We start from the raw sequence: 22078 nt of genomic DNA on the forward strand, positions 1-22078 counted from the left end.
TGAAAGCACCTCAGGGAATCAAACTTCAAACATCTAACAACTCTTCACCAAAGCGGAGGTGGCTAGTGGTTGATATTTATTCTAGCAATGATTACCATATGTTCAGGAGCAAATCCAGCGCAAGTTGCTCAGAGGTGGATAGCAAAGGATGTTCAGCATTTGAGTAGCCAATCAGAGCACGTACTTGGTAAATATCCAACATTAGCCACTGATGCCCATGTGAAAAGTGAACTGAATGTACTTATGGGAAACATATAAAGCCAACAGTTAAGAAGCCTTTTGGTTGGGGACTAGCTGAACTACCAAAAAAAGGGAACTGCAACTGTAAACTCACACTTGTTTAATAGCTTGGATTGTACTACAATTTGTTAGGCTTAACTTGACAACGTAACTGTTCAGCTGGTAGCTGCTCCACTGCTTACGAGGTTGTTGCTCACTTTCATTTAAAATGACCAGGCTAGAACTGACAGGAGATTGACAGTTGGTCATCAAACTATTGCCTGTTCGCAATTTACACTTTTGTAATGCCTTGCTCAGTAGGTTGTAGCTAACCTGCGCTTATGCAAAGGGTGATTTGCATAGAGACCTAAGATCAAATAATCATCATCATAATCTTTTTCATGTTAATAGTTTTGTCCTTTGCAGGTTTCCAAGCCAAAATAAACCAACGTGAGCAATACAAAAATTACTGGATACAACTTTAACAAAATTCATTCATCTGTAACATTAATATGTTTACAGAAATACAGTTTAAAGGTGATTGCATGACAATAATTTACAACAAAAGTAAACAGTTCGTATTGGAGAAGGGCCTACTGATAATAAAGCCTACTTTCCATAAAATAGTAGGTGAGTCCGGTCACACTGATGAAATAACATTTTACAAGGTGTCAAACAATAGCCAAAGAACATTGGTTTGGCATGGCTTCAATGCAAGTAGCAAAAACAAAACCAAAAAAATCAGATCATAGTACTAAATTGGTGATTCTAAAAATTCCAGGAAGAAATAGCCTGTGAAAGGCTAGTATTGGATCTAAAGGATGAAGACCAAAAATAAAGGCTCAACTTCCTAATTAAAAGCGCTTCCAAAAAGGGAGATTGTACTTTGAAAACAAAACAGTTTTAGCATATGTATAATTTCGAAGAAGGTTATTTCCGTTTGCGCTAGAAACCATACTAAAACCTAAATCTCTAAATTACTGCAATTGAATAAGTTGTTCCACGCGCATACACTTAAAAGCCAGTCCCAAGTTCAAAGCGCCTCCTGTGATATAATACTAAAACATTTGCACTCAAAAATAAGCGTAAGCAATCATTCAGTTATTTGTTTGATATCAACAGTCAACTTATACAACACCTGTCCTTTAAAATGGTGTACGAGAATATTCATAGTAAACTACAAAAACAAAATACCAATCCAGTTGAATTCTAGTAAGTTCTAATTAGTCCAACAGACCCCGTAATCTTATTCCTCAACACTATCCAAAGTTTGGCTCCTCATCCTTGCTTTTGAATCTGCTGAGCTGCAACGTCTGCGCAGAGGGAGAAGCTTTCGAAGTTACTTATTAGTTCTGAAAAATGTAAACTAATATTTGCCTGCCCCGATGTAGAACAAGTCTCTTTCTGTATCGAACAGGACACTAAAGCTAGCCACACTCAAGACCTAAAGTGGCTTCGCAGATTTCCTCACTGAAAATGTGATATCTGCTTTCTACAGAGAGTTGAGTGTCATTAAATGTAGCCAGGCTCTTTATTCGACTTGGTGAATGAAATTGCATCACGTCTATTACCGCAACTAAAGAGCTCTAAAAAATTACTTGAAATTTGCTGTTTGAAATACAAAACAGTACTGTTCATAGCATTGAAAGGGTTTATCATAACAAGATTCACTCCCATGTAAATGTTAGCTGACGGCTACCTATGACTCTAGTTTGCATTCATCCTCTTCAAGCAACGACCATCTATGGGTAGAAAAAGAACAACACCATTGAGGACTTCTTGTATTTTGACAAATAAGGGAAATCCCGATACAGTTTGTTAAAAATTCTGACTGTCCTCTTTACTTTTTTCTTGTTTGATTTATTTTTCTATTGGCTCAAGCACTCTTTGTACAACAATTTCCATCCACAATGTCTAAAACTTCCTACAGTCTACAGTGTGTTATCTTCTCGACGGGAACACGATGTAAAGAAGAAGGAACGGAACCCTGTTTTCACCTTATTAGAGTTAGTCAGGAGAGTTTTCCGCGTTCAGCCTTAAATGCTAATTCCTCTGAAATCGCAACCAGCTTACAGCCAATTAATTTCTGGGGAAAAGCCAAATAATGGTGACCAAAAAAATCTCGTATGAAACGGTTCGAAAACATGACCTCTGTTTCTCAAAACGGATTGCGATTTGGTACTTACGCGAGAGAGTCATATTGCAAAAGAAAATGCAAATGAATGAAGTGTTTAAAATTTGACGCTAGGAGGCACTTAAAGACTTTAAAGAACGCTAAAGGAAAATATCAAAACAAGTTATATTTACATTGAGCGGCAACTAGACTGAGTCAGTTCCATTCATCTCCAGAGTGACATCATCCCCAATGAGAACAAATGGTGCCCAGTGCTTTACTTCCCTGAACTCTCCAGACTCTCTCATACATTTCATGGCTTGGTTCAGAGCTTCACTGACCCTCCTTCTTTTAACTAGTTCTTTATAGAAATGTTCCATGAACTGGAAAGTGGCTTCGTCATCAATCCCCCACAGGGACACCAAAACGGAACGAGCCCCAGCACCTAAAAATGCTCGAGCAATGCCAACTACCCCTTCAGCCTTTATTTCTCCACGAGCACTATGACAACAACTCAACACAACCAGTCTTGCCCGCAGCTTAGCTTCCAACACATCCGCCATCGTCAACAAAAAGTCTTTCTTCTCAGGATGATGGGATTCCCGAGCAGGGTTTGGGGCCAAAAGAATCTCTCCTGTTTCCATTTCGCCGTGTGCGGCAATGTGTACTAAAGCAACCGTGGATAGTTGCTTTAAGACTTCTCCTTTTGTCGCCTTTTCTCCAATGAAGGGAACTGTTCCTAGGATTCTCCCAATCATCTCTACTTCTTTCTTTGCATATGGTAGCTGACACCACTTTCTCTCTTTATAGCGAACTTCCTCTACATACGGATCTCCCACGAGAAGTGCGCTTGTCTTCTTGTGGAAGTCAGCTGGACAATCAGTAATTAATTTCAAAGTAGTCAAGGACGGAACCACTCTGATCCTTAGAGACTCACACAAATACTCCTGCTTTGGGTTTGTCAGTGCTGCATAGGGTACCAAACATAATGGACCTTCCGGAACGAGAATGAGGTCATCTCCTTGAACCAGGTCAGCAACAGGAGCAATGATAAGGTCAAAAAAGCTCCTTAAGCTCTCCTTTGATGAAACAGGCCGAGAAACGCTGACAGGGGCCCTTTCAGTCATGCACCCTGCCTCACAGGACTCATCAAGCGAGCGATTTTCAATTTTGACACCAGCACGTACACCAATTTCATCCAAGGCGGTATGGTTTAGAGTCGAAAGGAAAGTTCTTGCGTCTTCTTCTGAAACATAGTCTCCTACATTCCTTCTCCTCAAGGTGACTTCTTTATCTTTCCCTATAACCCAGAAAATGATGTCTTGTTTATTGAGAGCTATGAAAACTGTTGTCGAACGAACAGATCCAAGAGAGGGACCACTTGACCTTACTGAGGAATGAGCCCAGGAGTATAACTCTTGACACCCATAATTTTCTTCCATGAGATCTTTTAGAGCTTGCGCCCGTCCACCCTCCGCAACACGTAAGGCATCATTAACTTCACCTTGGCTCAGATGAAGACGCCACAAACTATTGTGTACATCATTATATGTATCCCGGTAGCTAATTTTCCACTCGTCTTTACACTGGAGATGAGCCCTTATTTCATTCAACTTTGACCAACTGGAACTAAAGCAATCAAGGGCACTCGAAAACGATCCTTGATGTTCAAAGACATTACCAAGACTATTTAGAGATAATGCAGTCCCAAATTTGTCTCCCACTTCTTTTGCAATTTGTAGGTCACGCTCATGGTACTCGAGTGCCTTATGAAATTCGCGTAAGCTCTGATGAGCATTGCCAAGACCTCCATAGGCCCGTCCCTCTCCAGCTTTATCCCCCACTTCTTTTGCAATTTGTAGACGACGCTCGTGGTACTCAATTGCCTTATGAAAGTCGCCTAAGCTGTCATAGACATTGCCAAGATCTCCATAAGCAAGTCCTTCTCCAGCTTTATCACCCACTTCTTTTGCAATTTCTAGGTCACGCGCATGGTACTCGATTGCCTTATGACAGTCGCCTAAGCTCTGATAGGCATTGCCAAGATTTCCATAGGCCTGTCCTTCTCCAGCTTTATCCCCCACATCTTTTGCAATTTGAAGACAGCGCTTGTGGTAGTCGATTGCCTTTTGGAAATCGCCTAAGCTATTATAGGCAATACCAAGATATCCATAGGCCCCTCCTTCTCCAGCTTTATCCCCCACTTCTTTTGCAATTTGTAGGTGACACTCATGGTACTCAATTGCCCTATGAAATTCGCCTAAGTTCTTATAGGCAATGCCAAGATTTCCATACGCCCGTCCTTCTCCAGCTTTATCCCCCACTTCTTTGGCAATTTGTAGGTCACGCTCCTGGTACTGTATTGCCTTTTGAAAGTCGCCTAAGCTCTGATAGGCATTGCCAAGATTTCCATAAGCCCGTGCTTCTCCAGCTTGATCCCCCACTTGTTTTGCAACTTGAAGGTGACACTCATGGTACTGGATTGCCTTATGAAAGTCGCCTAAGCTCTGATAGCTATTGCCAAGATTTCCATAAGCCTGTCCTTCTCCAGCTTTATCCCCCACTTCTTTTGCAATTTGCAGGTGACGCTCACAGTACTCGATTGCTTTATGAAAGTCGCCTAAGCTGTGATAGGCATTGCCAAGATTTCCATAAGCCCGTCCTTCTCCAGCTTTATCCCCCACTTCTTTTGCAATTTGTAGGTCACGCTCGTGGTACTCGATTGCCTTATGAAAGTTGCCCAAGCCTTGGTAGGCATTGCCAAGATTTCCATGAGCCCGTCCTTCTCCAGCTTTATCTCCCACTTCTTTTGCAATTTGTAGGTGACAGTCATGGTACTCGATTGCTTTATGAAATTTCCCTAAGCTCCTATAAGTACTGCCAAGATTTCCATAAGCCCGTCCTTCGCCAGCTTTATCGCTCACTTCTTTTGCAATTTGTAGGTTATGCTCATGGTACTGGATTGCCTTATGAAAGTCGCCTAAGCTCTGATAGGCAATGCCAAGATTTCCATAAGCCCGTCCTTCTCCAGCTTTATCCCCCACTTGTTTTGCAATTTGTAGGTCACGCTCGTGGTACTCGATTGCCTTATGAAAGTTGCCCAAGCCTTGGTAGGCATTGCCAAGATTTCCATGAGCCCGTCCTTCTCCAGCTTTATCTCCAACTTCTTTTGCAATTTGTAGGTGACACTCAAGGTACTCGATTGTCTTATTAAAGTCACCTAAGCTCCTATAGGTATTGCCGAGATTTCCATAAGCCCGTCCTTCTCCAGCTTTATCCCCCACTTCCTTTTCAATCTGTAGATTACGCTCATGGTACTGGATGGCCTTATGAAAGTCGCCTACGCTCTGATAGGCAGTGCCAAGATTTCCATAAGCCCGTCCTTCTCCAGCTTTATCTCCCACTTGTTTTGCAATTTCTATGTGACACTCGTGGTACTGGATTGCCTTGTGAAAGTCGCCTAAGCTCTGATAGGCATTGCCAAGATTTCCATTAGCACCTCCTTCTCCAGCTTTATCTCCCACTTCTTTGGCAATTTGTAGGTTATGCTCATGGTACTCGATTGCCTTATGAAAGTTGCCTAAGCTCCTATATGTATTGCCGAGATTTCCATAAGCCCGTCCTTCTCCAGCTTTATTCCCCACTTCTTTTGCAATATCTCGGTCACGCTCATGGTACTGGATTGCCTTATGAAAGTCACCTAGGCTCTGATAGGCAATGCCAAGATTTCCATTAGCCCCTCCTTCTCCAGTTTTGTCTCCTATTTTTTTTGCAATTTGTACGTGACACTCATGGTACTCGATTGCCTTATGAAATTTGCCTAAGCTCCTATAGGTATTGCCGAGATTTCCATAAGCCTGTCCTTCTCCAGCTTTATCCCCCACTTCTTTTGCAATTTGTAGGTCAAGCTCATAGTGCTCGATTGCATTATGAAAGTCACCTAAGCTCCGATAGGCATTGCCAAGATTTCCATAAGCCTGTCCTTCTCCAGCTTTATCCCCCACTTCTTTTGCAATTTGTAGGTCACATTTATGGTACTCGATTGCCTTAGGACAGTCGCCTAAGCTCTGATAGGCATTGCCAAGATTTCCATAAGCCCGTCCTTCTCCAGCTTGATCTCTCACTTCTTTTGAAATTTGTAGATGACACTCGTGGTACTCGATTGCCTTATGAAAGTCGTCTAAGCTCTGATAGGCATTGCCGAGATTTCCATAAGCCCGTCCTTCTCCAGCTTTATCTCTCGTTTCTTTTGCAATTTGTAGATGACACTCAGAGTACTCGATTGCCTTATGAAATTTGCCTAAGCTCCTATAGGTATTGCCAAGATTTCCATAAGCCTGTCCTTCTCCAGCTTTATCCCCCACTTCTTTTGCAATTTGTAGGTCACGCTCATGGTACTCGATTGCCTTATGAAATTCGCCTAAGTTCTTATGGGCAATGCCAAGATTTCCATAAGCCCGTCCTTCTCCAGCTTTATCCCCCACTTCTTTTGCAATTTGTAGGTCACGCTCATGGTACTCGATTGCCTTATGAAATTCGCCTAAGTTCTTATGGGCAATGCCAAGATTTCCATAAGCCTGTCCTTCCCCAGCTTTATCCCCCACTTCTTTTGCAATTTGTAGGTTACGCTCATGGTACTCGATTGCCTTATGGTAGTCGCCTAAGCTCTGATAGGCAATGCCAAGATTTCCATAAGCACCTCCTTCTCCAGCTTTATCTCCCACTTCTTTTGCAATTTCTAAGTGACACTCATAGTACTCCATTGCCTTATGAAAGTCGCCTAAGCTGTGATAGGCATTGCCAAGATTTCCATGAGCCCGTCCTTCACCAGCTTTATCTCCCACTTCTTTCGCAATTTGGAGGTCATGCTCTTGGTACTTGATTGCCTTATGAAAGTCGCCTAAGCTTCTATAGGCATTGCCAAGATTTCCATAAGCCCGTCCTTCTCCAGCTTTATCCCCCACTTCTTTTGCAATTTGTAGGTGACAGTCATGGTATTCGATTGCCTTATGAAAGTCACCTAAGCTCTGATAGGCATTGCCGAGATTTCCACAAGGCCGTCCTTCCCCAGCTTTATCTCCCACTTCCTTTGCAATTTGTAGCTCACGCTCATAGTACTCGATTGCCTTATGAAATTCACCTAGGCTCCTATAGGTATTGCCAAGATCTCCACAAGCCTGTCCCTCTTCGTCTTTATCCCCCACTTCTTTTGCAATTTGTAGGTCACGCTCATAGTACTCAATTGCCTTATGAAATTCACCTAAGCTCTGATAGGCAATGCCAAGATCTCCATAAGCCTGCCCTTCTCCAGATTTATCTTCCACTTCTTTTGCAATTTGTAGCTTATGCTCATGGTGCTCGATTGCCTTATGAAAGCTGCTTAAGCTCTGATAGGCATCACCAAGATTTCCGTAGGCCTGTCCTTCTCCAGCTTTATCCCCTACTTCTTTAGCAATTTGTAGGTTATGCTCATGATACTCGATTGCCTTATGAAAATCGCCTAAGTTCTCAAAGGCAATGCCAAGATTTCCATAAGCCCGTCCTTCTTCAGCTTGATCTCCCACTTCTTTTGCAATTTGTAGGTCACGCTCATAGTACTCAATTGCCCTATGAAATTCACCTAAGCTCTGATAGGCAATACCAAGATCTCCATAAGCCTGTCCTTCTCCAGCTTTATCTTCCACTTCTTTTGCAATTTGTAGCTTATGCTCATGGTACTCGATTGCCTTATGAAAGTTGTCTAAACTATGATAGGCATCGCCAAGATTTCCGTAAGCCTTTCCCTCTCCAGCTTTATCCCCTACTTCTTTAGCAATTTGTAGGTTATGCTCATGATACTCGATTGCCTTATGAAAATCGCCTAAGCTCTCATAAGCAATGCCAAGATTTCCATAAGCCCGTCCTTCTCCAGCTTGATCTCTCACTTCTTTTGCAATTTGTAAGTTAAGCTCATGATACTCGATTGCCTTATGAAAGTTGCCTAAGCTCTGATAGGCATTGCCAAGATCTTCATAAGCCCGTTCTTCTCCAGCTTTATCCCCCACTGCTTTAGCAATTTCTAGGTTACGCCCATGGTACTCGATTGCCTTATGAAAATCACTTAAGTTCTCGTAGGCAATGCCAAGATTTCCATAAGCCTGTTCTTCACCACCTTTATCGCTCACTTCTTTTGCAACTTCTAGACTACGCCCATGGTACTCGATTGTCTTATGAAAGTCGCCAAGGTTTCTAAAGGTCTCCTCCTCTCCAGCTTTGTCGTTGGGTTTCAACTTTCTCGCATTTGGCAAATTGTCGCCTACCCTCCAAATGAAAAAAGAAAATATAGCTTTAGGGGAAGAAAGAAGAAATAATCTAGCGATCATAAGCGCGCAAAAAGTTCCTCTCTTCATTCGAAATACATTTTCTAATTTTCATTCAACTGTCTACTTTTAGTCTTATTTAAAATATTCGTACAATGAAACGAAAATAATGTTTGAATTTAACAAATGGTTTAATTGATTGGAAACTTTAGAAATGTGTATGTAGCTCAATAGATTGCGCTGAGTTTGACCCTGGATGAATTTTGTTTCAAATGCTCTTCCGGTCCCTACACAGGCTTATCCCTAAACTGTGGAAGAGAAAAATAATCTTTTCTGGATATCTTTATCTCCAATTTGTCTTAAGGCTGGTTTTCACTTGCGACGGAGTCAGAGTCGTTATTGGAGTCGTAAGAGCACCTCCAACTGAGTCAAAACTGAGAATAGGAGTCATAAGCGGAGTCATAAGCACAATGGAATCGGATTTGGGAGAATCGTAACAGTTTCATTTTCTTCCGATTCTGCTTTGGACTCCAACACCTACAATCAGTGAAAACTAGATTGTCGGAGTTGAAGTTGTTAGCTCAGTTGGTAGAGCACTGCACCGCTGTCGCAAGGGTCATGGGTTCAAATCCAAGACAGGCCTGAGTATTTCTTTTCAGGCCTTATTTTCACTACTGCTCAAGTAGTGTTAATTACTGCGAAGGTTGCTTTCATATACATGAGATTGATATTGAAGTGAAAAACTTATTTGTAAAATTTGTCATGATTAGTCATGACAAATGTTTCGTTGACCCCTGCGTCTACATTCCACAGAGCATCATAACCTAGACAAGCATATTCTAACATAGATCTCAGTAGACTCGAGGGCCATAAGTAAGTTTAAAAGATGAAGGCAATAAGAAACAGTAGGCGGCCTGGTCATCGTGGACATGTAAGACTGGGATCTTTTCAGTTTCTTAGGCGTTCGTGGGATACTGCACGAACCTTCATGTAAGTTCTAAACTGGGAATAGGTTCATACATCTTATACCCCATTCACATCAGCAAAACATGTTCAGTTGAACTTTACTTTATCTAATTCGCTGCAAACGTATATACACGTGACTGTGGCAATCGTAACTTCTCAACACCACAATTACCGGTTAAAAAAAAGGGCGATTTACTGACGATGAACGATGTGGGTTGAGACTTAAAAAAAAATACAAAGTTATAACAATTGATTAAGTAAAGGGACAGGAAAGAAATACACTGAGCCAACTTAAAAAGACAATACCTACATTGTTACGATTACTGCAAAACTGAGCTTGACGAAAAAACACTGTCCGAAGACGAAATGAAGAATGAAGGAACTGCTTGAAAGCGAACTGCAACAAGCGCGACTACCGAAAAGAAAAGGGCCCTGAACAGAGAAAACTAAGTTTATATATGCACGAAAAACTAAAAATTAATGCATGTCAAAACGACTAACTGAAAGTGTAATTGACGCCAATAATTGCGAAAGGGACAATGATGAAAGAAAGTTTATGATATGGAAAACAACAGAAGCTAACTAACTCGTGAAAAAACACAAACAGACGACGAGAAACAGCAACAACACAAAAGAGACACCCTAATTAATGATTGCTTACATTCCGCACGCTAAGATCTCACCATACCTAGCAAAAAATACATAAATAAATGAACTCAAATTTAAGTTGAATAGAAAGATGATTGAGTATTTTCAAGAGAGACAAGTTTAAAATGCATTGCTCTCCCATTTCCGTATCTATGAACTTACACTTCGCTGTTTGGAGGATTATAAAAAAAGAGATTTTGAATTATAAAAGACTAAAAACATTCGTTTAAGTGTGTGAAATGAATTCATACTTGCAGTATCCGTTGGCAATTTGTTACAATTGAGGACGGCCCCATAGTGAAATAAATATTTTAAAAGTTTTGACCGGTTCATCCGGCCGACGGTCATAAGTTTTCTGTATCTCTTGCTCTTCAAATTACAGATTTCCATTTCGCAAACTACAGATTTCCATCTCGCAAATTACAGATTTCCATTTCGAAAATTACAGATTTTTAGTTCATTTCACAAATTGTATTACAGATTACAACTTCGTTTCGTTTCGCAAAGTAATCAGAACTTTAGTATTGGAAATTTGCCCTCACTTCTTTGCAACGTCTCCTCTAACAGTTTTTTTTGCGGTATTTGGGAGAAGAGGCCAATTGGATCTGCCTCATTGCTGCAGCTTTCTTGTGTAAATCGAACAGTTCCGCTTTTTTTTCTTATGCCTCCATCACTCAGCTGAATGCCTCTCTCCCACAAATCATTTTTAACACTCCCACACTGAATTCAGTATCAGAAACGTGTCATAATCTCGTACCACTCATCTTGGGGCTCCTTTTTCATGTCATTTGCATATTTTGCTCACATCCCGCACTCGTCAAAATTCACACGTGGAAGCTCTTTGCTTGTGGAAAAATATTTGCTCATGGAAATATCAAAAGCAGAAGAAAGTTCTTGGTTAAAAAAAAACCTAAAAAACAACAACAACAACAACAACAAACAGGCCCTGAGAGGAAAGAAAGAATACCATTCTTTCAAGAGAAGAAGAAGAACTTCGGTAAAAGCGACTGCTGCTGGCGAAGCTCCACGCTGGCTTCCTGAATTTGAACAGAGAACAATCGCCTCAAATCGTAATTTGAAAGCTGTCTGTCGATTCGTTATCTTGCTTCTCAGCACATTTTCCAGATTTTCCATTTTAGCGCGGGTTTTGCCTTTACCTTTGGGGACCTTGCCCATTATTGTGCCGCCCTCCTCAACGTTCAACTGAGCGATCGAGATAAAATTACCATTTCTTTGACCATTTTATAAGGGGCGGAAAGCACACCATTAGTTCTCAGGGATGGGTGGGAGGCAGAGTGTTATTACTCAGGGTGGGGTGAGAGACGGACTATTACTACGCAGGGAGGGGTGGAAGGTGGTTGTAATAGTAAACACTACTGGTTAATGGAGCTTTTACTCGATCGCACAAATTATTTCAATCGGTTTTTCGATGACTTTTTGTATGTCAAAATTTCTGGGCCGCGGCGTTTCTTCATTCTTTTTTCATGCGAAAATGGGAAAGTGCAAATATCGATTTCATCTGTTTCGCAAACAAAGCAGTTAGTCACCGAAAGCGGAAATCGCAAGCAGATACTCCACGCGACTTCCCTTAGTTTGTTTTCCAATTTGCCCGGGCCGCTGCAGATCACTTCTTGCGTAAAAATCTACGAAACCTATGAAGTGGAATGGCCCACAAAAAAATCCAGTCCATATTTTACCCTATGCCTTCTTTTCCCGGCAAATCTTGATCCATTATCATTGACGCCAGGAGGTTCCGTTGTCTCATTGGTTTGCGGTTTCAGGAAGCGAGATAATAGTGACATTTAGCACCAGGGTTTTCAGCGGAAACCTCGAACGGCAAACCGGTGGAGGTCACGTGATTAAGCCCTGTTGTCACGTTGGGAGTTCTCAACGCGCGTTTTCAATGCTAAGAGGTAGGTTTTTACGTAAGTGATTTACCTGAACGTTTTTTATCCTGAATTTGTTTTTATGCCACTAACAAATCAGAAAGTTATGTAAACCAGTCTTTTTAGAACAAGTTTAGATATATTTTTTTGTGAATGAGTGAAAATAGGACTTCTTGTTGCCATTTGAAAATCAAACACTGCTGTTGTCTGGAAATTTAATATGGCGGCCTCTTCAATTTCATGTTTTTTTCGAAGTTTTCGGTCGGAGAGGTATAGCTAAAGCGGAGAGGTGTAGCTAAACGCCAAACCTGAAACTGCCGTTTCAGGTTTGCCGTTAATGCGAAAACCCTGGTGCTAAACGTCTCTAATCTCCTGGCGTGGCGCGAGTTGTTTAGGAACCTTTATGAACTAAAATCTCGCATTTGATTTTGGGAGGAATACATCCACTTTGAGTGAATTTATGGGGTATTAAGATTTGATCGATTTCGTCAAATTTCGCCTCAACATTCCAGGAATAATGAAAAAATGTTGGAAAATTTTGATATTTAAAGTATTTGTCCCGTGGCGTTCACTTACGCAACACGCCTCGTATATTTTCAGCTACCCCAACTTTAGATGCCGATATCTAGACAATTAATCAAAATATCGAAAAAGCCCGACATTTGTCGTTAATTGAAGCCTTGTGAATGAGACTGTGCAGCCATATTGCTTGTGCATCGTCATCTGATAAATTTAGTAGAAGAACCTTCGATCATTTCACGTCTTATTGGCTCCTGACACTTCCTTAAAGGAAATGCCGCTGAAGTTATATTTTTATCGCAAACTGCAGTTATTAAGCTATCTTCTGATACATAGTTTGCAAGGATTTTAGTGGAAATAGCGCGCGCAGGAGTTTTTTTTCCCATAGAGTACCTGCGAAGGTGGGAAGGAACCTTGAGATGCTGTCATCTAAACAACCGGTCAGAATATCGAATCATGTTGATTGAAATTATAAATTATGCGTGACAAGCCAAAATGAAGTCTGCATGACATTATGGAACGTAGGCCCCACCGGGAGTTTTTATTTTTTTCTTTCTTTTCTTTTTTTTACCCAAAAACCCAAAGCCGCTTTCGCGGCTGTGTCGAGGAGCGTTATGTAGTGCCGCCATAGACGAAGGTAAGCGAGAGGTACGTATAATTTCATCAGTCAGTTATAACTTCTTTTTTATTAATATCGACTCACGTGCTACTTTTCCTTTATTTAATATGATTTAGCACACGCGAGGGAAGAGACAGAAAACGAGGTGAGGAGTAAGACTGTTCTAGATATGCATACTGAAGTGCTCATAAGCGATTTACGTGATCCATGTCGTACACATCAGTAACTCGAGTTTCTATTATGAACTTGTTAATTTCCTCTTCATCTGGACTACTTTTTTTACCCTCTGAGCGATTTAAATTTCACGAGCATAATGAGCTTATGATCAAAAGGATAACACAAGATTTTTGTCGATTAATCCAGTTCTGAAATCATCATTTCAATGACACCTAGATTGAGGTTAAAAATTTTACGGTGATCTTGGTCTGCGCCACAAAACTTTGGAATAACCTTCCAGAGCATATAAAATGTAGTTTAAATCTTACATCCTTTAAGAGAAACCTTAAAACTTATCTTTTTAAGTGCTCTTTTAATTTGTAGTTTTGCTAAAAACATTGAACCAGAAACTTGAGTACATGTTTACTTCCTGGAAGAAAAGATTGAAGGAATGTAAAATGGTTTCCGTGTTTACATAGCCTGATGTAAACACGCGGGAGGTTGGGAGAAAACGAGACATGCGTAGGAAACCACGACGCGAAGCGGAGTGGTTTCCAGCTTATCGAGTGTTCTCCGAACCTCCCAAATGTTTTACATCAGGCTATGTAAACACGGAAACCATTTTACATTTCTTTTATAAAATAGCTAACGAAAGAGGAACGAAAACCGTGTTTACATACGCTCATGTAAAATGGATTTATGGACAATCAGAGCGCGCGTACTATTTGAATTATTTTATAAATCGCAATTACTCATCCTGTTGCCGTTGTGTTGATGGTCATTAGTGAGAGTTTCCAGCAATAATTTCAAAAAACAAGCAAACAAAAAGATCATCAAATTGCGTGGGAAAGTAAAATAGGCGACCATCCATATCGAAAGAGCAAAGATCTATAAAATTCTAGCTTATGTGTGTTTTTAATTGATTGTGTTCCAAATAGACAAAGTTTCACCGACAGCGTTCATGATTATCGCTGTGATTTCTTTTATTTAGCTGTATTTCCCGCGAACCATCGAGTTTCGATCTGACCGTTAGAATCGAGTTGGACTTCTCGTCAGACTTTGAGTTGGATTTCGTGTTTAACTTCAAGTTGATCTTCTTTTTAACGAAAAGAATTACCGAAGGAATAATTATTTGTCCCTGAAGTAGCCTGTGGTGCAAGTGTCTCATTGGTGCAAGCTATATATTATAAGCTCGCGATCGTTTATCTAACCGATCATGTCTGATTTGCAGTTAGAGTGGGCGCTTAGGGTAGGGGGCGGGGAAGGGCGAAAAGACAATCCGTAAGCGTAAGCTACCGTTAGTCCGATCGAAGGTGCTTATTCCATTTGATCATGAACAATACGTTAAAGCGGACAAACAACAAATACGTTCGAAGGTTCCCCGTCATAATTTCTTTCATAAGAATCAACACCTAAAATATCAGGCTTTTTCAAAAGGCAGTTGGGAACACGGTCAGTAAATCCTTTCCAGACACCAGTGTAGAAATTGCTTCTTTTTGTTCCGATTTTAATGCGTGAGACATATTAGATTCCGAAAGACACCTAAGTGCTTCCTTGAGGACAGAATAGAAAATAATGACTTCATGATCAGAGTTTGCCATCTCTCTCTTTCTTCAGCAAGAGCGCTCAAATGATTGACAGCGTATGATTGACAGCTGAAGCGTAGTCGAACCAATTAGGAGCTCCGTTCATGGGCGAAAGGAATATGGCAAAATAACACTGACTTCAAGCAGGCGTAATCTTCACTCCACCACCCCCACCCCTCTCCTTATTTTTGACTCTCGACCGCCCCCTTGGTACAAATTTCTTTCTCTCCCCAGCCTTCCGCTGCCATTGAAATCAAAGATGGCGACCAAAATTTTTGTTTAGAAATTACTGAGCACTCGCTTACCAAAACTACGCCTGCTCTGCAGGCTATCTCTGACGAGGGCGATACTTAACCCCACACATGGAAAACTCAAAGAGAAGACCACTGAAAAACTAAAAACCCTTCATTCCGTCTTTGTGGAATTTCAAATTTAGTGTACTCAACAATTTTAAATCGCGATATGCAGTACGGTTATTATTTACATCCGACGAGGGCGTTTCTAAACCTCACACACGGGAAACTGAATGACCACCGAAAAACTAAAAACCTTTCATTCTATCTTTGTGCGATTTCAGATTTAGAGTACTCAACGATTTAAATCGCGATATACATTACGGCTATCATTTACATCTTTTCCGAGAGAGTTAGCTTTGTTCTGTTCGTGGAGAAATTAATGAGGAGATTGCAAAATTTAAATGGCTTTTGTTCGCAACATGAAATAAAATACTTGTGAAATTTCTCGAAGTTAAATGTGTGGTACGTGATACTTTCCACAACACAATGGCTGGATACCCGTATTTACTAGGAAATAATTTCAAATATTTGGAAAATGTCACGCCAATAAGACTGAACACTTCTAAAATGTATGACCAATAAAGAACTGCACAAGCAAAAGGTTTGCGCGTATAACGAACACTGAAATGGTTTATCAGCATCCACAACTTGTGAAGGATCCACTCGTTTCGAACGAGTTTCCGTTGCGGTTGCGGCCTTCGTTCTTTTGTGTTTTGCAAGTCTCTGTGATTGACATAGAGAAAGAAGTCAAATTTAGGAAGATAATGAAAATTATTGTTTTTATTCATATTCGTTAAATCCTCCCCTTGTCTATATATGGGCTACAACCACAAAAATCTTCAAAAATTTAGAAATTTTATGGCTTTAACCATCTGAAAAAAAAGGAAAATTTGAGACGTTGGGAGAGAACCGCAAGGCGTAACCTCGTGGTTTGCAACCTCTTCTTGTGTTCTCCTAACATTCCGCGTGGTTTACATTTGTCAGTAAACTGATAAAAAGTGTATTTTATCGCTTAGATATCAGAATTTACCCATGGGATGTGGGTGACAAGATTCACATAAATTTGTTCGAAGTATTTAGACAAAACTCGAAATGTAACGCGAAGTTCAACTTGAAATCAAACTTAAAGTCTAACTCGAAGCATACCTCATACTCAAACTCGAACTCGAATCCAAACACAGGCATACCACAATCCCATAAGTTAGGGTCGCACTTAAAAATGTCCCCGGACGACAGCTTTTAAGTGCAAAGTGGACAGATTTTGGGTGTGGAAAATGGCATTTTTTGGTCTAAAATTGGGTCAGCATTTAGAAAACCGGGCGGCACACCCCACCAAGAAATCTAAGAAGACGCGTTTCAAACATACAGGTAATGGCACCTGATCACTAATCCATGTACTGATTGGTGTTTAACCGAGACTTCCCCTCACATTCTCTAGCTTTAGTTATTTCAAAATGTTGTGTTACTTCTACTTTTATTTCATTTCTTGGCAGCATTGAAGAAAGTTCAGAACCAAATTCCTGAAGGAAGTACGAGGTTAGACGTGACTCAGAATTTTAAGAAAGGGAAAATCACGGAGAACGATGCGTCTGTGTTTCTCCTTTTGTATTCTTGATAATTCCCATTTTCCTAAACTGGGATTTTCACCGTTTGAAAATGGACGAAAAAGCTATTAAAAGCCATAACACACTGATATGATAGCAGGTCTGTAAGTTAGCGGCTTTTGGAAAGCAAAAATGAGACTTAAAATGTAAACATCGTTTCAATGTCGATAGCCTGTATGCAAATTAACCTAAACCTATATGACATTGAAGTGGAATATGTGAACTTATAAATGTACTTTAAAATCATTTGTTTCACGCCCACTTCAGGAGTTACTTTGTACGTTCTCTTTTTTTCTTTCCGAGACTGGGGTGCTTGTGCGTCTTTGTGTCTTTGTGTGCGTGTGGGGAGGGATTTGCCCGCCCAGACTAAGACCGTCAATGAATTCTGGGTGGCTTTCTCACTTATTAGTAAAATCTCCATGGTGGACCAAGATCGGGGCTGTTACGAATCATGATGTAATGCATCGCTTAGGTCTCATTGTTGTCATCCCCCTCCTGAACCGACTCCCGGGCATCCTTTTTCGCGGGAGCCCGCCTCGGGGTCATCAGAAATCAAAGATCTCCTGCTCCGGCAGAGGAAATGCATCGAAAAGAACTCAGAATTGGTGCCAGGGTGAAAGTTCTGATAAACAGTCCTTAAGTCGGGAGGTACAAAAGGTCTTTTTTTATTTGAGTCAAACGAAGTCTGCACCTCTAGTATCCCGCTTTTCCACTCAAGTCATCCACAAGAGTTGTAGTGTTACTGGCAAATTCTTCCACTAAAAAATATAACGACTCTATGGAGTTGATGCATGCTCGATGAAGTTTTCCCTGCCCCATATCATAGGAGGATAGTGCACATGAGAGATCGAAGAAATGGAGAGGAGAAAATCTTTCAAAAGCCTCACCAAAACACCATAAGGGGGCACGCACTTGGTAACACGCTCACAAAGGCTTCAGTTATCCGGAAAATTGACTCTAATTTGTTCTTTATGAGTCCTAAAGAAGCAGTATTCCAGGAAAGAAGGGACGCAGGCGGTGTCATACAAATGAACTTACTGAGTGACCTTCCACGTTAAGAAGGCGCCTCCAGCTTATCATCAGGGCAAGGAAGAAGATGGCAAGCTACTGGAGGTTTTGTTAGAGATGAAAAGCGGAGAGTAACCTCTCATCAAAAAGTTACACTAGAAAAGGAAAACCGCGCTATCATTCTTGCATCTGAAAACCAGCTAGCAGAGTTGGCGAAGTACAGCACGTCAGGAAAAGACTTCTCCATTGTTAAGTAAGATCCTACATTCATTCTGGGGCCATACGAATGTACACCGATGTCCTATAGAAACCTGTTGCTGAAAAGCAGAAGAACTGGTGCATGGTCATGCGGATTTTACGAGAGCTTGATCTAGAGGCATCTGCGTCTGGATCATTTTTTTTTCTTTTCGGGTTTCTTTAATGTTCCACATCGACAACAGAATAGCTCATTGCTCGCAAACTCTTTTCAGCATTTAAGGCAGAACATCACAATACACGTGGTACAGTTTAGTCCGTTCGCGTGGTGACTCCAAGTCGACCTAGTGCAACCTAGTGCGACACAATGCGCTGTGTCGTAACAAAGTTCGACTACCGGTGCAAGTGTCACGTGACAAAATATTTTTCTTGATTTGAGAGAATTCTCTGAATTTTGAAAAGATCCTTGGATTGTAAACTATTTTCGATTTTCATGAAAGTTGTTTGTGGATCTAACCAAGATTTGGAATTGTTTTCTCGATTTGAAAAACTTTCCAAAAGCGATTTGTCTAAAAGATAATGATTCTAAATTGCAAAATAATTTTGGACTGTTCATTTTCGGCTTCCGTACATTACAGAGAATGACAAGAGCCTATTTGAAGAGCCACATAAGGACTTAATTTATAAGGAATTTCAATTCTAATAACCGGGCTCTCGTATTTCTATTTTTTTTACTCCTGACTCATTCTTACTCCTCGCCTCATTTTTGGCCTTTTTTCTCTTGCGTGTGCTAAATGATATTGAATAATGGATGTTCTCTTTTTGATCCATGATCCAATCCGTGGGGTTGTTGTCACTTGCCTATATTTTGGCTTGTTACGCGAAATTTCTAATTTTCTAGCGTATTGCTTTACTGACTCACTGCCTTACCTCGAAGTAATTAACCTTGTTTTATTTTTCAATTTTGACTCATTTTCCCACACCTAAATTATCAGTCAAGCTCAACAGAGTATAATTTCAACTGATGCTCGCATCATCACACTACATCTGAGGAAGAAAACATTCCCTATCTAAAAAATTTGCCTAACACATCAGGAAAATTTACGAAGGTCCTCAGCTGCTTAAAAATACCGCTGATTAGTATGCGTGTTGATCACTTTGCAAGTTGTGAGAACATCGTCCCTCGGCTTCAGGCCCTATCTATTCTTCCCCCCCTCCACGATTGGTCTTTAAATCCCCTTAAAGAAACGCCTCGACAGCCAGTGCTGAAGAGTTTTAATAAAGTCTTTACTATAGTGAGGGACTGGAAAATAAACTAACAAGAGCTCCGCTTTTAGGCTTGGCTAAATCTATGTATTATTTTCATCATAACATACATTTATTAAGCTTTCCTCTGATGTATAATTTGCAAGGATTGTAGAGAAACTAGCTGGCGTAATAATTTCTTCCCGAATGACACAAACGAAGATGGGAGGTAACCCTAAACCGATAAGAGCGACTTTGCACTTAGCCTCGTACTCGCACCGTAATTTCGGCACCAGATCACTGAACCGCGAGAATACTGAACTTTACTCAGTGGATTATCATTACAAATAAGTACTAAGTCTTTCAATACCTTTCTATATTCTAGTGGTAACAGAGAAAGTTTGCGTAACAAAATAAACTTCTTTTAAATAAATTTCCTATGAAGCGGACTTAACCGAATGTAAATCAAAAACGGAGAACTATAAAACTAAATTTTCCACAGGATTCGGTTTGTGCTTCATTTGAAGTCGACAAACATTGGTTTCACCCTTTAACTCCCAAGATCTCATTAGTTATTCTCCTTACTGTCTGCCATACAGTCCTTGTCATGTTAGTTTTGAGAATTTGGTATTGGATCAACTTATAATCCCCTAATTTATTCTCATCAGTTGTCTGTTTAATATTGTGTTGATATGGTAAGGAGAAATTCTGTCTTGGTCACTCACGGGAGTTAAAGGGTTAAGCAGCTGATATGAGGAAAAATATTCTAAACCTTGTTTGACAAAACAGCTTTAGAACATGTTTAAGCTTTATTGTGAATGGGGTATAAGCCTGTTACTGGCTAATGATGCATCACTTTAAGCAAAATGAGGTGAAAGTATCCACTTCATTAAAGATGGCAGACCAGCCCGCAGTTTTTTTTTTCAGTTAGGCTCTAAGCAACAAAAAAATTAAGGTCATGATCAATTTTCATAGTTAACTTGCAAATATGCGGCGCTACTCTGAGCATGAATGATTTCATTGTAGTTAAAGTGCTAATGTTCATATTTAGTGTTTTCAAACCTGGAGAGCTGTCTTGTTCACGATCGCGATCTCTCTTGCCTTGAGGAACCTTCTTAGCTGGAAAAGAACACAAAGGAAAACATTATTTGTCTTCCCCGAGCGCTTCAGCGATCAGTTCATTTCCCAAATTTATCAGTTCAAGTTCAAGTTAAACAACCCACAATACAAAAGAAAAAAATCGGAGGTGTCTTTTTACTCCTTAATCTTTAATAAGCTTCATTCCGTGATAATTTATGCCTTACATGACAATCCTATGTTCAAACTAAAGAATTTAGCTGCGGCTCAATTTGAATAGACGTAATTTTAACATAGGAAAATTCCAAGCTGAAAGCGACTGGGGGCAGAGGGAATTTCCCTTCATTAAATGAAAATGAAAATGAAACTCATGACTTGGACTCACACAATCAACATTCCAGAGACAGAAAAAGGGATGCCCTCTCGATTGCAGTGATTTGGAAGTTTCACCCAACGTCCTTTGATTATATTTATTGGTGCCACTTACCTATTGCTATTACAGTAAACATGGTGAAATATTTCGGTTTAAAACCGAGTTAATTTGTAAACTCTTCAATACGGGTCAATGTGACCATAAAAACGGTTAAGTCAAATTACAAACGTCTACACAATGTGAAACACACTGACCTGAGTTAGACATGATTAACAGCTGACAACAGAGAGATAAAAGCGGTAGATTTATGAAGACAAGCAACCTACGGAAATATTACAACCGCTAGATCAACATAACTCAACTTGCTTCCTCAAGTTCACGACACGCTTGGTTTGTTCTGAAAATGGTTCACATGTGAGCAAAGCGAGCTCCCGAGCCGAAGTTTTCATGAGTACGTCTCTTTTTAAAGGTTTTGACAATGGTTTAAGCATTCTGATGTTTCTCATCGAAATTTCTGAGGAAACAAAAGGTAACGACCTCGCGCTCGAATGTTTATCCAACATCATGAACCCTTACGTTATCTTCAGACTCGACTAACTTGATCTTGCTTTGCTTTTGGTATTTATTAGAACTACATAAGAACTGTATACCTGATGATAGTTATACTGAAGCACGTTGTTCGGAACAGTTCTGCAATTGATGCAACTGCTGACAAACACTGTCATCAAAACATCCTCTAAACCTCTGCAATTAGTCTTACCTGGAACACCGAGGTAAGGATTCAACCGATCTGTCGCTTGGATCTCCTGGGAAAAGCTCAGCCACGAGTAGAGTTCCTTTCTTTCGGCTTAGAAATAAAGAAAAAAGGTCTGTAGATAACTTAAGTTTACTTTAGAGCACTTTTACTGACGAGGAATTCGACAAGTCCGAGAGGCCTTTGATTCCTAAAATTTGAATATGTAACCGTGACATTCGCTTAATTAACATAATCACGACCTTGACAACGGAAATCAAGTGTCCTAACTGTCACGCGATCACTTGTTGAGATCTTTGCTTAACTTTACGGTGACATTCCTCTGACCCCTTTATTTATTCAGTGGGAAAATTTTATTCCTTTATTTATGTTGGTTAGATCGTTGTCATTTTCATGATTGTCTGAATTGAAGGTAAGTTGAACGGACAAATTTTCCCCAAAAAAGAAACCTGTTCGAGACTCTAATTCACTAAATCAAAGACAAGCGAAGGACCGGGCGAGTTAAAGTCGGTGGT

At 40.4% G+C, this 22078-nt stretch overlaps 1 protein-coding gene across 1 annotated transcript; it reads right to left on the minus strand.

The window, feature by feature from the left end:
• Positions 1 to 10: 10 nt before the first annotated feature.
• LOC136281272 (tetratricopeptide repeat protein 28-like) lies at positions 11 to 21757 on the minus strand. Its single transcript, XM_066167624.1, has 5 exons — positions 21570 to 21757; positions 21064 to 21131; positions 20422 to 20478; positions 2527 to 8627; positions 11 to 1961 (listed from the first exon to the last, which is right to left on the minus strand). Exons 2-4 carry the CDS (start codon positions 21074 to 21076, stop codon positions 2539 to 2541), a joined length of 6159 nt encoding a protein of 2052 aa, XP_066023721.1. The 5' UTR covers positions 21077 to 21131; positions 21570 to 21757; the 3' UTR covers positions 11 to 1961; positions 2527 to 2538.
• Positions 21758 to 22078: the final 321 nt, after the last annotated feature.

The sequence above is a fragment of the Pocillopora verrucosa genome, chromosome 5 (assembly GCF_036669915.1).
Source record: "Pocillopora verrucosa isolate sample1 chromosome 5, ASM3666991v2, whole genome shotgun sequence".
Taxonomy (NCBI): Eukaryota; Metazoa; Cnidaria; class Anthozoa; order Scleractinia; family Pocilloporidae; genus Pocillopora; species Pocillopora verrucosa.

Coding starts and splice junctions, on each gene's coding strand:
- LOC136281272 (XM_066167624.1), bottom strand. Junction 8,628..20,421: donor TGAACAAGACAGCTCTCCAG/GTTTGAAAACAC, acceptor TTTGGAGGGTAG/GCGACAATTTGCCAAATGCG.